The 20,762-nt window shown below is 44.5% G+C and overlaps 1 protein-coding gene across 2 annotated transcripts in view; it reads left to right on the forward strand.

The window, feature by feature from the left end:
- Window positions 1-20,762, forward strand: part of EPN3 (epsin 3) — a 131,972-nt gene that overhangs the window by 65,193 nt on the left and 46,017 nt on the right. For both annotated transcript variants that reach the window (XM_073684086.1, XM_073684085.1), the window contains exon 2: window positions 19,646-20,261. In XM_073684086.1, the coding sequence (XP_073540187.1) occupies window positions 19,751-20,261 (511 nt within the window). In that variant the 5' untranslated portion in view covers window positions 19,646-19,750. The remainder of the gene's footprint in view (window positions 1-19,645; window positions 20,262-20,762) is intronic.

Consider the following 20,762-nt stretch of genomic DNA (forward strand, 5'->3'; position numbering starts at 1 on the left):
ATCCACACACACGTTCTCCACACTAACGATCTCCACACGCACACGTTATCCACACACACGTTCTCCACACTAACGATCTCCACACGCACACGTTATCCACACACACGTTCTCCACACTAACGATCTCCACACGCACACGTTATCCACACACACGTTCTCCACACTAACGATCTCCACACGCACACGTTCTCCACACACACGTTCTCCACACTAACGATCTCCACACGCACACGTTCTCCACACACACGTTCTCCACACACACGTTCTCCACACGCACACGTTATCCACACACACGTTATCCACACACACGTTCTCCACACTAACGATCTCCACACGCACATGTTATCCACACACACGTTCTCCACACTAACGATCTCCACACGCACACGTTCTCCACACGCACACGTTCTCCACACACACGTTCTCCACACTAACGATCTCCACACGCACACGTTCTCCACACACACGTTCTCCACACACACGTTCTCCACACACACGTTCTCCACACGCACACGTTATCCACACACACGTTCTCCACACACACGTTCTCCACACTAACGATCTCCACACGCACACGTTATCCACACACACGTTCTCCACACTAACGATCTCCACACGCACACGTTATCCACACACACGTTCTCCACACTAACGATCTCCACACGCACACGTTATCCACACACACGTTCTCCACACTAACGATCTCCACACGCACACGTTATCCACACACACGTTCTCCACACTAACGATCTCCACACGCACACGTTATCCACACACACGTTCTCCACACACACACGTTCTCCACACTAACGATCTCCACACGCACACGTTATCCACACACACGTTATCCACACACACGTTCTCCACATTAACGATCTCCACACGCACACGTTATCCACACACACGTTCTCCACACTAACGATCTCCACACGCACACGTTCTCCACACACACGTTCTCCACACACACGTTCTCCACACGCACACGTTATCCACACACACGTTCTCCACACTAACGATCTCCACACGCACACGTTATCCACACACACGTTCTCCACACTAACGATCTCCACATGCACACGTTCTCCACACACACGTTCTCCACACTAATGATCTCCACACGCACACGTTCTCCACACACACGTTCTCCACACTAACGATCTCCACACTAACGATCTCCACACGCACACGTTCTCCACACACACGTTCTCCACACACACGTTCTCCACACGCACACGTTCTCCACACACACATTCTCCACACACACGTTCTCCACACTAACGATCTCCACACGCACACGTTATCCACACACACGTTCTCCACATTAACGATCTCCACACGCACACGTTATCCACACTCACGTTCTCCACACTAACGATCTCCACACGCACACGTTATCCACACACACGTTCTCCACACTAACGATCTCCACACGCACACTTTCTCCACACACATGTTATCCACACGCACACGTTATCCACACACACGTTCTCCACACTAACGATCTCCACACGCACACGTTATCCACACACACGTTATCCACACACACGTTATCCACACACACGTTCTCCACACTAACGATCTCCACACGCACACGTTATCCACACACACGTTCTCCACACTAACGATCTCCACACGCACACGTTATCCACACACACGTTCTCCACACTAACGATCTCCACACGCACACGTTCTCCACACACACGTTCTCCACACTAACGATCTCCACACGCACACGTTCTCCACACACACGTTCTCCACACACACGTTCTCCACACGCACACGTTATCCACACACACGTTATCCACACACACGTTCTCCACACTAACGATCTCCACACGCACATGTTATCCACACACACGTTCTCCACACTAACGATCTCCACACGCACACGTTCTCCACACGCACACGTTCTCCACACACACGTTCTCCACACTAACGATCTCCACACGCACACGTTCTGCACACACACGTTCTCCACACACACGTTCTCCACACACACGTTCTCCACACGCACACGTTATCCACACACACGTTCTCCACACACACGTTCTCCACACTAACGATCTCCACACGCACACGTTATCCACACACACGTTCTCCACACTAACGATCTCCACACGCACACGTTATCCACACACACGTTCTCCACACTAACGATCTCCACACGCACACGTTATCCACACACACGTTCTCCACACTAACGATCTCCACACGCACACGTTATCCACACACACGTTCTCCACACTAACGATCTCCACACGCACACGTTATCCACACACACGTTCTCCACACACACGTTCTCCACACTAACGATCTCCACACGCACACGTTATCCACACACACGTTATCCACACACACGTTCTCCACATTAACGATCTCCACACGCACACGTTATCCACACACACGTTCTCCACACTAACGATCTCCACACGCACACGTTCTCCACACACACGTTCTCCACACACACGTTCTCCACACGCACACGTTATCCACACACACGTTCTCCACACTAACGATCTCCACACGCACACGTTATCCACACACACGTTCTCCACACTAACGATCTCCACATGCACACGTTCTCCACACACACGTTCTCCACACTAATGATCTCCACACGCACACGTTCTCCACACACACGTTCTCCACACTAACGATCTCCACACTAACGATCTCCACACGCACACGTTCTCCACACACACGTTCTCCACACACACGTTCTCCACACGCACACGTTCTCCACACACACATTCTCCACACACACGTTCTCCACACTAACGATCTCCACACGCACACGTTATCCACACACACGTTCTCCACATTAACGATCTCCACACGCACACGTTATCCACACTCACGTTCTCCACACTAACGATCTCCACACGCACACGTTATCCACACACACGTTCTCCACACTAACGATCTCCACACGCACACTTTCTCCACACACATGTTATCCACACGCACACGTTATCCACACACACGTTCTCCACACTAACGATCTCCACACGCACACGTTATCCACACACACGTTATCCACACACACGTTATCCACACACACGTTCTCCACACTAACGATCTCCACACGCACACGTTATCCACACACACGTTCTCCACACTAACGATCTCCACACGCACACGTTATCCACACACACGTTATCCACACACACGTTATCCACACACACGTTCTCCACACTAACGATCTCCACACGCACACGTTATCCACACACACATTCTCCACACTAACGATCTCCACACGCACACGTTATCCACACACGCGTTCTCCACACTAACGATCTCCACACGCACACGTTATCCACACACGCGTTCTCCACACTAACATTCTCCACACGCACACGTTATCCACACACACGTTCTCCACACTAACGATCTCCACACGCACACGTTCTCCACACACACGTTATCCACACACACGTTCTCCACACGCACACGTTCTCCACACGCACACGTTATCCACACACACGTTCTCCACACTAACGATCTCCACACGCACACGTTATCCACACACACGTTCTCCACACTAACGATCTCCTCACGCACACGTTATCCACACACACATTCTCCACACTAACGATCTCCACACGCACACGTTATCCACACACACGTTCTCCCATAACGATCTCCACACGCACACGTTATCCACAGACACGTTCTCCACACTAACGATCTCCACACGCACACGTTCTCCACACACACGTTCTCCACACACACGTTCTCCACACACACGTTCTCCACACGCACACGTTATCCACACACACGTTATCCACACACACGTTCTCCACACTAACGATCTCCACACGCACACGTTATCCACACACACGTTCTCCACACTAACGATCTCCACACGCACACGTTATCCACACACACGTTCTCCACACTAACGATCTCCACACGCACACGTTATCCACACACATGTTCTCCACACTAACGATCTCCACACGCACACGTTATCCACACACATGTTCTCCACACTAACGATCTCCACACGCACACGTTCTCCACACACACACGTTCTCCACACACACGTTCTCCACACTAACGATCTCCACACGCACACGTTATCCACACACACGTTCTCCACACTAACGATCTCCACACGCACACGTTATCCACACACACGTTCTCCACACGCACACGTTATCCACACACACACGTTATCCACACACACGTTCTCCACACACACACGTTCTCCACAAGCACACGTTATCCACACACACGTTCTCCACACTAACGATCTCCACACGCACACGTTATCCACACACACGTTCTCCACACTAACGATCTCCACACGCACACGTTATCCACACAAACGTTCTCCACACTAACGATCTCCACACGCACACGTTATCCACACACACGTTCTCCACACTAACGATCTCCACACGCACACGTTATCCACACACACGTTCTCCACACTAACGATCTCCACACGCACACGTTATCCACACACACGTTCTCCACACTCACGTTCTCCACACGCACACGTTCTCCACACGCACACGTTCTCCACACACACGTTCTCCACATACACTTTCTCCACACGCACACGTTATCCACACACACGTTATCCACACACACGTTCTCCACACTAACGATCTCCACACGCACACGTTATCCACACACACGTTCTCCACACTAACGATCTCCACACGCACACGTTATCCACACACACGTTCTCCACACTAACGATCTCCACACGCACACGTTATCCACACACACGTTCTCCACACTAACGATCTCCACACGCACACGTTATCCACACACACGTTCTCCACACTAACGATCTCCACACGCACACGTTCTCCACACACACGTTCTCCACACTAACGATCTCCACACGCACACGTTCTCCACACACACGTTCTCCACACACACGTTCTCCACACGCACACGTTATCCACACACACGTTATCCACACACACGTTCTCCACACTAACGATCTCCACACGCACATGTTATCCACACACACGTTCTCCACACTAACGATCTCCACACGCACACGTTCTCCACACGCACACGTTCTCCACACACACGTTCTCCACACTAACGATCTCCACACGCACACGTTCTCCACACACACGTTCTCCACACACACGTTCTCCACACACACGTTCTCCACACGCACACGTTATCCACACACACGTTCTCCACACACACGTTCTCCACACTAACGATCTCCACACGCACACGTTATCCACACACACGTTCTCCACACTAACGATCTCCACACGCACACGTTATCCACACACACGTTCTCCACACTAACGATCTCCACACGCACACGTTATCCACACACACGTTCTCCACACTAACGATCTCCACACGCACACGTTATCCACACACACGTTCTCCACACTAACGATCTCCACACGCACACGTTATCCACACACACGTTCTCCACACACACGTTCTCCACACTAACGATCTCCACACGCACACGTTATCCACACACACGTTATCCACACACACGTTCTCCACATTAACGATCTCCACACGCACACGTTATCCACACACACGTTCTCCACACTAACGATCTCCACACGCACACGTTCTCCACACACACGTTCTCCACACACACGTTCTCCACACGCACACGTTATCCACACACACGTTCTCCACACTAACGATCTCCACACGCACACGTTATCCACACACACGTTCTCCACACTAACGATCTCCACATGCACACGTTCTCCACACACACGTTCTCCACACTAATGATCTCCACACGCACACGTTCTCCACACACACGTTCTCCACACTAACGATCTCCACACTAACGATCTCCACACGCACACGTTCTCCACACACACGTTCTCCACACTAACGATCTCCACACGCACACGTTCTCCACACACACGTTCTCCACACACACGTTCTCCACACTAACGATCTCCACACGCACACGTTATCCACACACACGTTCTCCACATTAACGATCTCCACACGCACACGTTATCCACACTCACGTTCTCCACACTAACGATCTCCACACGCACACGTTATCCACACACACGTTCTCCACACTAACGATCTCCACACGCACACTTTCTCCACACACATGTTATCCACACGCACACGTTATCCACACACACGTTCTCCACACTAACGATCTCCACACGCACACGTTATCCACACACACGTTATCCACACACACGTTATCCACACACACGTTCTCCACACTAACGATCTCCACACGCACACGTTATCCACACACACGTTCTCCACACTAACGATCTCCACACGCACACGTTATCCACACACACGTTATCCACACACACGTTATCCACACACACGTTCTCCACACTAACGATCTCCACACGCACACGTTATCCACACACACGTTCTCCACACTAACGATCTCCACACGCACACGTTATCCACACACACGTTCTCCACACTAACGATCTCCACACGCACACGTTATCCACACACACGATCTCCACACGCACACGTTCTCCACACACACGTTCTCCACACACACGTTCTCCACACGCACGTTCTGCACACGTTATCCACACACACGTTATCCACACACACGTTCTCCACACTAACGATCTCCACACGCACACGTTATCCACACACACGTTCTCCACACTAACGATCTCCACATGCACACGTTATCCACACACACGTTCTCCACACTAACGATCTCCACACGCACACGTTATCCACACACACGTTCTCCACACTAACGATCTCCACACGCACACGTTATCCACACACACGTTCTCCACACTAACGATCTCCACACGCACACGTTATCCACACACACGTTCTCCACACTAACGATCTCCACACGCACACGTTATCCACACACACGTTCTCCACACACACGTTCTCCACACTAACGATCTCCACACACACACGTTATCCACACTAACGATCTCCACACGCACACGTTCTCCACGCACACGTTCTCCACGCACACGTTCTCCACACACATGTTCTCCACACACACACGTTCTCCACACACACACGTTCTCCACACACACACGTTCTCCACACACACACGCGTTATCCACACACACACACGTTATCCACACACACACGTTATGCACACACACACGTTATCCACACACTCACGTTCTCCACACTCACGTTCTCCACACTCACGTTCTCCACACTCACGTTCTCCACACACACGTTCTCCACACACACGATCTCCACACTCACGATCTCCACACACATATGTTCTCCACCTACACAATCTCCACACGCATGCACTTGCAAGAACAAATTTGCATTCACTTCTTATCCACAAATCTCATGCCTCAGTGATTCTCATAAATGATCTGGCACCGTCATGCTGGATGTTACAGCACCATCTATTTATACATATTGATTTTCTGTATCTATAATCACATGTACCTCTGGCTCAGATAATAGGCATATACCCTATCATTTTATTATTGTGCCAGGTTCTAAAGGTAATGGATTATTGTGATGTAAGTGCCACTGGTGAAAAGAGGGGATTACAACTGCTGTATTAAAATGTATGTACGGAAAAATGAATCTCATTGTCTTCATAAATATTGCAGATTTGCATATCTCTAGTTGCTTATTAACAGAGTTTCCCCGAAGGGAGAGATATGATTTTGTTGCAGTAATTCTCACTGATTAAAACTCCTGGTGATTATTAATATTATAATAATAACATAAATTCATTAATTCAAAGAGGGTCATGTACAATCTACATGTTTTACATATTAAAAGAGGGAGACAGAAAAAAGACAAGGAAGCTAAAATTAGTTAGAAGCCTTTTCAGGTCAGTGAGTTTCTCTAAATGATTCATTAGCTTTTAAGTTTCAAAAATGTCAGGGTTTTGAAGTATCGGGTTATTTTTGGTATATTTAGAATGTAGCTTCATATGATGATGAGTTACAAGCTAAAAGTAAACAGGAATATAGGAAATCAGAACATTGCCAGAGGGCAAAGGACTGCACAATACTTTGGCCAGGACTCCCTCACATTTGTACCCAATTTTTGTATGCTTTTTATAAACACTATGAGTTTTCAATTCTATAACCAGAATGGCATTATTCAAGTCCTAAAAATAAGTCTATGGGAAAAAACACATGAAAAAAACACCATATCCAGAACACAGAAACGCTCCCCCCCCAAAAAAAAATACTCTGTATGTAAACTATTACTTGCTATTAAAGTTGTTCTCTACTGGTCAACCTATTATTAATGGGATCAGGGTGAGGAACAAGAAAAAATGAACTCACCTTTTGGGCGGCGTTGCTCGGCATACTCAGCGCTGCATCCATCACAGGTTTAGGGGCATCAAGTAAGCGCTGCAGCTATTCAGCAGCCAAACATTTATTTTCTTCCACGTGAACAAAATGTGAATGCTGCAGCTGATCAGCAGCCACAGATGGGCTGCAACGCTTATGTGACGCCCATGCCGGATGTTGATGCCAGGAAACTGGGGTGGAAAGCAGCGCTGAGTATGGAGGACCAATGCAGGTCCAAAAAATGACATCGATTTTACAATTTTTTTAATCTCCTTGGACCCAGTAATATGGGGTTGTCCACATGTGGACAGTAATTCAGAAATTTCCCATTTTTGACTTGCCATTCTGTTATAAAAAGCAACAATGCCCCAAAATTCTGTAAGTAAATCCAACATAGCAAGTATGTAGATCCTGGATTTACTTTCCAAGGAATGAATATGTATTGGGGTTGGAGCAGTCACAAAGTATTCAACATAGTGTCTCAATAGATTTTTAACCCTGCTAAAAGATATTTTGGCCTTCAAGATGCTAGGATATTTTCAGTTTTTTCATCTCATTGCGACTTAACAAGAACCTTTTTAATTTTTTTGTTAATGTAACCATAGGAGGGTAGACTCCATTTTGGGTTCACGAAACTTATAGATTACATTTTATTAATTATTTGAGAGAATAAAAGAAGAAAAAAAAACAGCAGTTGAACATTTTTTTTATAATCTTCTCTGTGCGGTTTAAATATAATGTTAATATTATTACCTAAGTCATTATGAAATCAACAATATCAAATATAAATCTCTTTTAATTTCACTATTCTTGCATCGTTCTTTTAGTTATTAAAATTAGATTTCATTTTTTTTTACTCTAAACCTTATTTTATTATCTTTATATATATTGTTTAAGTCCAGTATGAAACTCTTAAATTATACACTTATCAGTGTTCATCTGACCCAATGGGCAAATACATGTGGAGATAGAGGGGCCTTTGTCAAATTCTTGACTGCCATGGCAATCTAATGGCCACCAGTGATCATGTCATCAGGGTGTTAATGTGGTATTAGATGGAGCCATCTACCTTCGTTATATGCCTGCAATGCAGCAGCCACTATTGACAGAGGCATCTAAGGGGTTAAAGGGAATCTGTCAGCAGGATTTCACCCCAAAACTATTTATGTATACATGTAGCTCTAAGACAAGTCCAACAATACCTTTACAAGGCCAGTATGTTCTTCCATTACTGAGAAATCAGCATTTGAATTGATTAGCAAATGATGCTGTAGAGGTGTAAGGGTTAATCACAGTTTACTGTATTGTTGGAGATTTGTGATGTAATATATGATCTGGCCAGTAGAGGGAAGCGGTGAGAGGTGGAGTTGGAGCACCGTGGTTGGCAGTTGGGAGGAGTCGAATGAGAGTTCCAGTGGAATGAAGTTGTGTATCCTTGGAGAAAGTCTGGATAGAGCGGTGAGACTCTGAATCTGCTGTTGGTGACTCTGGGACACGTTGTTCGGCTTGACATGAGCCGACTCGGTGTGGACAACCAAGTACACAGCATCTTGAGCTAGGCCATATGAGGCCCTACCTCTAAGGACTTAGGGAAGCCCTGTGTTGGAGAGATCGGCATTCCCTAAGAGCTTCAAGACAGCATTTCTATCTCTAAGGACATAGGACATATCTCTAAGAGACACTTCGAAAACTGCTCCGAGTATGTAATTACTAAAGTGCTAGCACAACACTATCGTTTTATTGATTTATGCATAGAAAGGGTTAATCATGTTGTATTTTGCTCACATCTAACTGTTAATTCTGTTTAAGTGTACCAGCGTATATGCTTAGTCTGTGTTATTGAGAGGAATGGCTGTCATTGTATTTGTTATTTAAACACTGTCTACCTGCCATCCTTTCCTTTGTTTTTTAAGCTGGTTAGTAAATATTCATATTATCTAATCTTTGGGCGTCTGCTGATTGTTGCTGTACCCCTCATCCTGTGGCCGTCCCTCGTCCACATTTCAGAGGTATACAGTAGATCTGAAGCCTCTGTCACTCCAGATCTATTCCCCACCCAGCGCCACCGCCTTCTGCTTGATTGTTGGCTACTTTGCCTGAAGTCACAGAGCATAGAAGCTTTCAATCAAGCAGGAGGAGGCGGCAAGCAGGGAATAGAGCTGGAGTGACAGAAGCTTTAGCTCTACAGTTTCATTTGCATATCAATTTAAACGCTGCTTTCTCATTAATGAATGAACGGACTGACCAAGTAAAGATATTGCTGGATCTTTGAAAGAGCTACATGCACATATAAATTGTTTGAGTTGTGAAATCCTGCTGACAGATTCCCTTTAAAAGAATGGGATCAAAATTTGATCCCAGACATTGAAGCATGTAACACTACTGTATGTCATCGTGCACAAAGGCAATCAAAAGCCTGATGCAGCATTAAGTTGTATTGTGGGAAGATGTTAATATAAATGTTCCAAACATCTTTGCTTTCAGCTAAGGATCAGGCTAGGATCATACCTCATACTATGTGCTGTGTCCTAATAGAGAAAGTGGAGTTCTTGTTAAGTTTCCCATTCTAACATCGATAACTGGACATTTAGTGAAAAGAATTTGTCAGTCTCAATCCATAATAGTCTAATGGAATTACAGAAAGAAAAACAGCAGTATTTATTTCTTTTTTTTGTAGTAAAAGCTTATATTCTCAGTGAGTTGTTTTTTTTCTTAGGAAGCAGCATTGTGTCATTCTTCCGTTATTCTTCCTGCAAAATTGTTTAAGAATATGGGTTTACCATTGTTAAAGGGACATGTTGTTACTACAAGCACCGACACTACCCAATTAGTGCTGATAATTTCATCATGTGTAGTAGCATGCCCCTTTGATAAAGGAAATATTCAGCTGTTAAATTGTTTCACAGATTTCCAGGAGGAATCACAGAATAACAGCACAAAGAAGACGCTTCAAAACTGTTATTTCATGGGAATGCAAATATGACAGTTCCTATTAATCATGTCATCCAGTAAGTGCTCTAATGTGAGACATTTATATTACGCAGTCTACCCTTTGAAGATTGTATCCATTACAACTAGCATGGGTTGTATATTAGAGACCACACCAGACTCATTTTTAGGCCACGTCCCCACTGTCAGTATTTGGTCTGTATTCGGTCAGTATTTTTTCTCAGGAGTGGGAGCCAAAACCAGGTGAAGAACAATCAGACAAAAGGTAGGATAGAAACAAGTCACCAATTCTGCATTTATCACCCACTCCTGAGAAAAAATACTGACCGAATACTGACCAAATACTGATAGTGGGGCCGTGACCATAGACTACAATTTTCCTTCAACAATACCAGGTTCCATTAGGCAAAGTTTCCAACTCTAATATTTAACACAGCTCCAGACTGGTGGGTTGTCATAAAGTGTAATGACATATTAGTCTCCACTGTGACAGCAAACTAGTATTGCTTGGTAATAAAACATTGGACATCAGCTGTAATCTGTGGGGAAACTTGGCAACAAGCGTTCAATTTCTCTACAGTGTCACCACAGGGGAAATAAAGTATTACACACTCCACTTTCAAATAAATGGGTTTTCTGTGTAATGAGGGACAGGATAGGTCCTCCAGAACAACAGACACTGTTTGCAACTTTACAGAACCAGTATTAACTCAGAATTCACAAATAGTTTTTTTTAACCCTGGCACGCGTGACGTCACAAATCTACACTTTTACGTAGATTTTAAGTTTGCGTTTACGTTTGCATTTTACGTGCAAATCATATGGAGAAACTCACATAAATAACTTTTACAAGTTTATTTCAAAACTTCAAAATATGAAACAATGCTTTTGTTTTCTTTCTCCTGGCCCTGTAATATCCTGAAACTATACGCCACACCGTTTCATTGCTTCTTTAGTTTGCTTTGGCAAGCATTTCATGTTGCTTTCCTCCATCATGTGAGGCATTACAAGTTCATGGCAAAGATCCTTCAAGAATAGGCGTCTCCTGTCCTTCCTCCTTGCATGGAATTCTGGATGAATTTCTGTATAAATAATGAATGAATTCAGGGCTGCTACATCAAGCATATTTGAAAAAATTACTACAGGCCAACGTCTTGTTTGCCTGTTGCATGAATATTCTCCCACCATTTCATCCATTTTGTCTACACCTCCTTTAGTTTTATTGTAATACAGGATGATTTCTGGTTTCTGTTTCCTGTCATTGCTGTCAATACTGCAATCATAATGCATGGTACTGAGTAATATAACGGATTTCTCCTTCTTCGCTTTGTAAGATACCAGTGTCGCTTTGTTGTTGAAACCAAAGACACTCTCATAAAGTGCTCGCTGTGGATTGTGTTTCATTGCTTGAGGAATTTCTCGTCGGTTTGGCTTCATAGTACCAACAAGTGTAACAGCTTTTTCAAGCAGAAAATTGCCCAGTGCAACATTGGTAAAATAATTGTCCATGGTAATGTTTCTACCTGAATTGTATATTGGTACAGCAAGTGTTTTCACAATCTCAGACCCTAGATCTTTCTGTACTGGTGCATCAACTTCTTTGCCACTGCAGATAAGCCTATTTATGCCATAATAATTTGCAGAATCACACATCCAGAAGATTTTTATTCCATACTTGGCTGGTTTACTGGGCATGTATTGTATGAACTTGCAACGTCCTCTGAAAGGTACAAGTTGCTCATCTACTGTAACATTAGTACTAGAATTGTAAACTTTGGTGCAATTTTTAATAAATATGTTCCAGATATAACTGATAGGGACTAATTTGTCTGTTTGGAAACTCGCTGCACGAGTTTGCTTATCATCAAATCGAATGTTTCTTCTAATTTCCTCATATCTGTCCACTGCCATTGTCGCTTTATACTGTGGATCAGAAAGTGGGTCCAGAAATAATTAATTCTCTGATTGGAACATCATACGATTTTTGACTCCCTGCCAGCAGTAAAAGTCCAATATATGCCTATCAAAAAAAATTATATGAACAACTGGATATTACCAACAACGACATACTTGAGGAATACCTAGAGTTTCAAAATTCTAACTAAAGTAATTTTGCAGATAATAGCAAAAAAATAAGCACCGGGGCCTAAAAGGCCCCCGATACGCATTATAGCCAACTGATTAAATACATCAAAAGCTAAAACAATTATATTCGGGAAATTATCACCTTCCAAAAGATCTTTTAACAGTCCACAAATTCTGTCCTTTTAATGCCAAAAACTAGATCCCAATATCCAGTCTAAGAACTCTGCAGTTTTAAAGCGGATCTGTCACCAGATTTCACATTACAAATTGCTTACATTACTAAATTGATCTTTAAGATCTGATGAGGCTGGTATGTTTACTTAAAATGTTCAGGTGAAAATAGCTTTATAATTCTTTATGAAAGTTTAACTCAATCTCCGTCCACCTAGCCTGATTAATATCTCCACAGTGTCCCTCCTACTGCTGAGATCTCACACTGCTCAGTACAAGCTGAAACTGAATACACTGGAACTCGTGAGCTAGTTTAGTCTATAGCTGGACTCCCAAAACACTCATCTTAATATCAGGATTATATGGCCATTCAGAGTAATATGGATTTGCATAGCAAGTACACGAATCTCATCACGTATAAGAGATCTGTTTAATACTTTATACAATTTGTATTGTTAAATCTGCTGACAGATCCTCTTTAAGGCTCTTAAAGGAGATTTATGATGAGATAAAGGTGTTTTTAGTTGTTGTCAAAATGTGAAAAAATAAACCATACCAGTGCACTTTTATTATAATGCCTGATTTCAGACCTTCCTCTTCTGGTCTCCGATTTTCCACTTTATTTTCATTCCTACAAAAGCAAGCACTTTTCTCTGCTTTTGAGTGTTGGTGATATGAAGTAGGTGCTAGCTGTTTGACTCAGGTCATTATCTAAGCCAGCCCCCTTCTCCTTCAGAGATAATGCAGATAAATAAAAGGGAAATGGCTTAGCTAATGAACTGAGCAAGACAGCCAGTACCTTCATATATGCCACTGAAACTTGACACTGCCTGTGTCCCAATGAATGTGGAAGTGCAGGTCTTTTATCTTGCAAGACAACCCCTTTAAGGAACCAGGCTACGCTACTGCTATGGGACCCGTGAGTCAGGGGTCCGGTGCCAGCACTGGTATCGAACCCCCCCACCCGGCATCGCACGTTCAACTGTATCGGCATCTTAGATGCCGATACAGTTGAAAGCAACGATGGAGGAGGGAGCTTCAGCTGTCGTTCCCTCCTCTATCATTTTTCCTCAGCTTTTGACGCATCAACGCAGTGGGCTTGATGATGTCACTACATAGCACCCACTGCACTGAGATGTGCTTTTTTTTAAATTGTGGTGGCCATAATACTGTATGGAGGTCTATGGGGAGTGTAGTATACTGTATGGAAGCCTATGGTGAGTGCAGTATACTTTATGGAGGACTATGGGGAGGGCAGTATACTGTACGGAGGGCTATGGGGAGGTCAGTATACTGTATGGAGGACTATGGGGAGACCAGTATACTGTATGGAGGACTATGGTGAGTGCAGTATACTGTATGGAGGACCATGGGGAGGTCAGTATACTGTATGGAGGACCATGGGGAGTGCAGAATACTGTGTGGAGGACCATGGGGAGTGCAGTATACTGTATGGAGGACCATGAGGAGTGCAGTATACTGTATCGAGAACCATGGGGAGTGCAGTATACTGTACAGAGGGCTATGGGAAGTGCAGTATACTGTATGGAGGACTATGAATAGTACAGTATACTGTATGGAGGACTATGGGGTGTGCAGTATACTGTATGGAGAACTATGGGGAGTGCAATATACTGTAGGGAGGACTATTGGGTGTGCAGTATACTGTATGGAGGACTATCAATGCATTATACTATTTGGAGCACTATGGGGTTCATCATACTATATGGAAGGCAATGTGAGGTCCAGTGTACTATATGGAGGGGTATATGAGGTCCATTATACTACATGGAAGGCTATGTGGGGCCATTATAATATTTGGACAGCTATGTGAGTGACTCGCCCAGGGGGATATGGGGGACTCGGTACCCGGGCCTTTACCTTCTGTGGGATGTCACAGCGCTCGGCTCCCAGGCCCGTACCCTGGGGTCACTCTTTAAAAGGGGGTTTGTTACTTGAAGGGATGAATCTTGTCTCATGACGCCACCTGTGGCTCCTGGTAATGGGTACCAGCGCTGCTGCAGACCTCCGGGGGTGATGGGATGGCAGCTGGGATGTTTCTGCCCCCCACAGGCGGAGCGGGCCCCCGGGGCAGGGTTGATGGAAGGGATGCAGGTGAGAGGTGGCCCGGTTGGGTCAGGGGGAATGACGGACACGCACACAGGGGATTCGCTTCAGTACCTTTACTGGTGTAAACGGCATGTATGGTCCAGGGTACTTAGCAGGAAGGGTGCACTTCTGGACTCTCCCCAGTGAGCGGGTAGTAGGCCTCCTGATCTGTTTCTTCCTCTCTGTCTCTGAAGCTCCTGACCAGCCTGGAACTAGGCCTAGCTTCTGTACTGTTTCACTCTCTCACCCGTGTGCTTGGTAGTAAGAACTTTTCTCTGGCTACCACTATCCCTCGACGCTGGGGCCTTCGTGGTTCCTAGTTCTGTAGATGATTGTAGCTTCAGGTTGGCCAGGGGTCTGGAATCCTCCTTGTATGCTGGTTGTCCCTACTGGGTGTAGAGGACCCTGTAGGCGCAGACCCGGTGTCCAGCTTGTGTTCTGGGGTGAGGTTCAGATGCTCCTCTGTCCCCTTAACTCCTCTCTCCTCTCCTTGCCTCCGGCCACACTCTAGGCCCTCAGGCTTCAGCACGTGCTTTGGGCCCTGGCTTGCCCTTAGTACAGCAGCACAGCAGGTGCTGCCTCTTCACTGATCTCTAGTGCCAGCACACTCTGCCTACCTAATTCCACCCTCCAGTATATATATCCCTAACAGGGCTCCCTCTGGTGGTATGAGGTGGAAGGGTGTTGGTGTCTGTTATGTAATGAGGGCCTCTTGTGGAGAAGTCCGTCCATGCACCCTTTTGGGTCCTGTGGTACCTGTGGTAGCAGGGTGCCACATGAGGGCCTTTAAACTTTATGGAGGGCTATGTGGAGGTGATTATACTGTATGCAAGCAGTTATACGTTGTGAAGGTTTGTGTGGGGTCCATCATATTATCTTGGGGGCTGTGTGGAGGACATTATACTGTTTGGAAGGATAGTGCAGACTATTATACAGTGTGGAGAGGTGTGGGGCCATTATACTGTATGTAGGCCATTATACTGCATGGAGGAGGGCGATGTGGGGGTTCACAGTTGGGGGATCATACTGTGTTGGGGTCACCATACTTTGGCGTGGGAGTAAAGGTGGGGCACAGTAGGGTCATCATACTGTGCATGTGGAGAAAACTGTGGAGGAATTCACTATGGGGGTATCTTACAGTGCTTGCGGGGCACTTTTGTTGGCATCATACTTTGTGGGTGCAATCAAAGGGAAATCTACGGTTCAATAGGAGGAAAATTACTTTGTAAAGGTTGCAAAGTTGTGAGATCTGCTCATCTGTGACCCCACTGAATATTAATTTTTTTTTTTTTTTTTTTGGGGGGGGGGGGCAATTAGAATTTCTTCTATGGGGCCCCATGATTTCTATATATATGATATTAAGGTATCCAACAGTAGATGGATGTATGACCACCGTGTGCCCTAATAGACCATACAGAAAGGGCTTGTCTTGAGGTCAGAAGATGCTTCGTGGAAGGAAAGGCATCAACAGAAATCACATTTCCCAACAAAAACTTCCGTTGTTAAGACCCAATACGTAGACCTTCTAAATAAATATTTTTGCTCGGAAAATGTATAATGTCTAAACCTAAATTTACTTTTAAGAATCCACTGTAAACTGAAAGTGGTAAACTCAGTTTAGAATAAAATTGTGCATACCATTATAAGGAAAGAATATATTTGCGAAAATCAAGTAGTTTAATGCAAGACATTTTTTTATATATTCGAGAAGCCAGTTTTATTATATGGTGACTATATCCTTCATTGCAGAGTTAAATATTTAATTATATAATGTATAGCAATCTGTGTATTCTGATACCACTGTCGAACAATGATTCATATTACAGGCTAAAACTTGTCATAGATAGAGATTTTGTAAAGGTAATACAGAATTTAATGGATTCCAGGTTCTCGTTAATACATGCTTTATTATACTTTTACCTGACTATAATGCCCTTTTGTGACCTTATAGAAAATAATTGTATTAAAATCTAGATATTAATTTATTTTAGTTGATAAAGGATATCAGCAGAAATAAACTCTAAAAATGTAGAATGGAAACAGAATAAAATGACTGTGCCCCTACAGAAGCTTCCATTGTAGTAACCACAGTGTAACAATATAAACAGAAAGCACCGAGCTGATACAGATAGACAATATGTGGTAGCCAATGACTGGAGCAAGTGGGGATATTCTGTTAAATTATATTTTCAGATTATAGGTACCATGATTAGTGTCGGAATATGATTACAGAACATAAATTTGCTTTAACGAGACTGATACAACAATGTTTTAAACTATTACAGACTTTTCTAAGGTTAAAGAGGTGCTGGTTCTTTAAATTAGTCACTACTGAGATCTAAGTAATGCAGTCAATGTTCTACATCTTATCCATAGAAATACCAGAGATTTCAATGAATAAAATACAAGTTTTACTGAATTTTTTCCCACAAAAATGTGTATCAATCTTATTAGCTCCTCTTGCCTGTAAAATCCAGCCTGAAGATCAGTTACCATATTCAACAGAACAAGATTCCTCTAATGTCAAGTGCATATATTAGTTGTTTTTTTTCTCTTATGTGAAAAACAACCTCTATTTTTTTAGCGTGCTTGCACCTTTTTCGGTTGGTTTGTTAGTTGTTACAATCCTTCTTGCGTCCGTTTTTTTGCTTCTAAAAAAAAAACCTCAGCTTTTTATTAAGCAATAAAATATTGACAGTTCACGTAAAATCTGTGACTTTTTTATGGGGCCATTAAATGCATTAGTTGTATTGGGTCTGTGATCTATCCATAAAATAATGGATGGCACACGTACTAAGAAAACTGACATATACCAGGATGGGGATGGGGGCCATGTATACCAGGATGGGGATGGGAACATGTATGCCAGGATGGGGATGGAGGGGCTATGTATACCAGGATGGGGGGCCATGTATACCAGGATGGAGGGCCATGTATACTAGGATGGGAATGAGGGGCCATGTATACCAGGATGGGAATGGGGAGCCATGTATACCAGGATGGGGATGGGGGGCCATGTATACCAGGATGGGGGGCCATGTATACCTGGATGAGGATGAGGGACACATATACTAGGGTGGGGATGGGGGCCATGTATACCAGGATGGAGGGCCATGTATACTAGGATGGGAATGGGGGGCCATGTATACCAGGATGGGAATGGGGAGCCATGTATACCAGGATGGGGGCCATGTATACCAGGATGGGGGGCCATGTATACCTGGATGAGGATGAGGGACATATATACTAGGGTGGGGATGGGGGCCATGTATACCAGGGTGGGGATGGGGGCCATGTATACCAGGATGGGGATGGGGGACCATGTATACAAGGATGGGGATGGGGGGCCATGTATATCAGGATGGAGGCTATGTATACCAGAATGGGGGGCCATGTATACCAGGATGGGAATGGAGAGCCATGTATACCAGGATGGGGATGGGGGCCATGTATACCAGGATGGGGGGCCATGTATACCTGGATGAGGATGAGGGACATATATACTAGGGTGGGGATGGGGGCTATGTATACCAGGGTGGGGATGGGGGCCATGTATACCAGGATGGGGATGGGGGACCATGTATACAAGGATGGGGATGGGGGGCCATGTATATCAGGATGGGGGCCATGTATACCAGAATGGGGGGCCATGTATACCAGGATGGAGGCCATGTATGCCAGGATGGAGATCACATATGCCTGGATGGGGATCATATTGGTACACAATTGAAGGACATTACCCCTATAACAGTGTCAGCAACAGATCCCCCCCATAACAGTGCGTCATTACCACATTTTTTGCTTCAGTTTTTTTCTATTTTCCTCCTCTAAAACCTAGGTGCCTCTTATGGTCCTAGGCACCTAGGTTTTAGAGGAGGAAAATAGTCACACCCTGTCTTATAGTCTGAAAAATATGGTACACTGAATCTTTTCCAACAAAACAAAATATCACTTTGCTCAGCTCCTCTTGCCTATGCCCAGGCTGCCTATAGATGGAACTGCATGTACATTGTAACAGTTTTGTTCAAGGTACTAAAAAAATGTTTCTCACACCCACATTTATTTTACAGATATCAGAACATTTCAACAAAAAGCAAATACGAAATCTGACTTCTTTATCCAAATTAGTTGAGCAGACAATAAGAAATTCTAGTTAAGAAACATAATATCTCATCATGGCTACTTCATCTTTACGTCGTCAAGTAAAGAACATCGTTCACAATTATTCTGATGCTGAAGTTAAGGTTCGAGAGGCAACTTCAAATGACCCATGGGGACCGTCCACTACTCTTATGAATGAAATTGCTCAAATGACTCATAGTGCAGAGTTCCCTGGGGTCATGATGATGGTCTGGAGGAGACTGAATGACAATGGAAAGAACTGGCGTCATGTTTATAAAGGTCTCACCCTTTTGGACTATTTAATCAAAAATGGATCTAACAAAGTGGTGCAAGAATGTAATGAGAATATCATTGCTGTACAGACTCTGAAGGATTTTCAATTCTTGGATCGTGATGGAAAAGACCATGGCATTAATGTGCGAGAGAAGGCCAAACAGATAGTATCTCTACTGAAAGATGAGGAGCGAATAAAGCAAGAGAGGGCACAAGCTCAAGCAACCAGAAGAAGACTGTCCCATGTAACTGCAGCCATTGACAGCAGTCATAGGCTAAGATATAATGAAGGTAATAAGAATGGTGATCCTTTTTTGAGATTCTGTTCACATTAGGCCAGTGAAATATAAACCATACATGGTTTGCATTGTCTACTGACCTGAACTATTTGCCTTATAGACATGCCAATGTGACAGTTAGCTTAGGTCAGGAGAACCGGTTGTTGGACCAGTCTTGAGATCCAAGCATGGTCGGTATTTCACACACATGTGAGATCGGTGTTAGTATTATTGGTTCAGTTCATATCAAAGCCATGATAGCTGTGATGGATCTGATTTGTCATATGTATACTGACAAATTCTTACCCCATTGACTTATAATTGGGTTCAGAGTTGAGGTCATGGTATTTTTGTTTTACTGCAAATAGTGATGAAGGCTTTGATATTGCTTTCAACTGATCCTTCTACTGTTTCCATATTAAAACTGTTCAATTGTTCATTCTACCCAGAAGATGGTGCCAAAGACATTGAAGTGTGCATAGTCCATAAAATGCATTTGGAGGAAAAATAGGCA

The sequence above is a fragment of the Phyllobates terribilis genome, unplaced genomic scaffold, assembly GCF_046119375.1.
Source record: "Phyllobates terribilis strain yellow unplaced genomic scaffold, ASM4611937v1 Scaffold_5__5_contigs__length_657084704, whole genome shotgun sequence".
Taxonomy (NCBI): Eukaryota; Metazoa; Chordata; class Amphibia; order Anura; family Dendrobatidae; genus Phyllobates; species Phyllobates terribilis.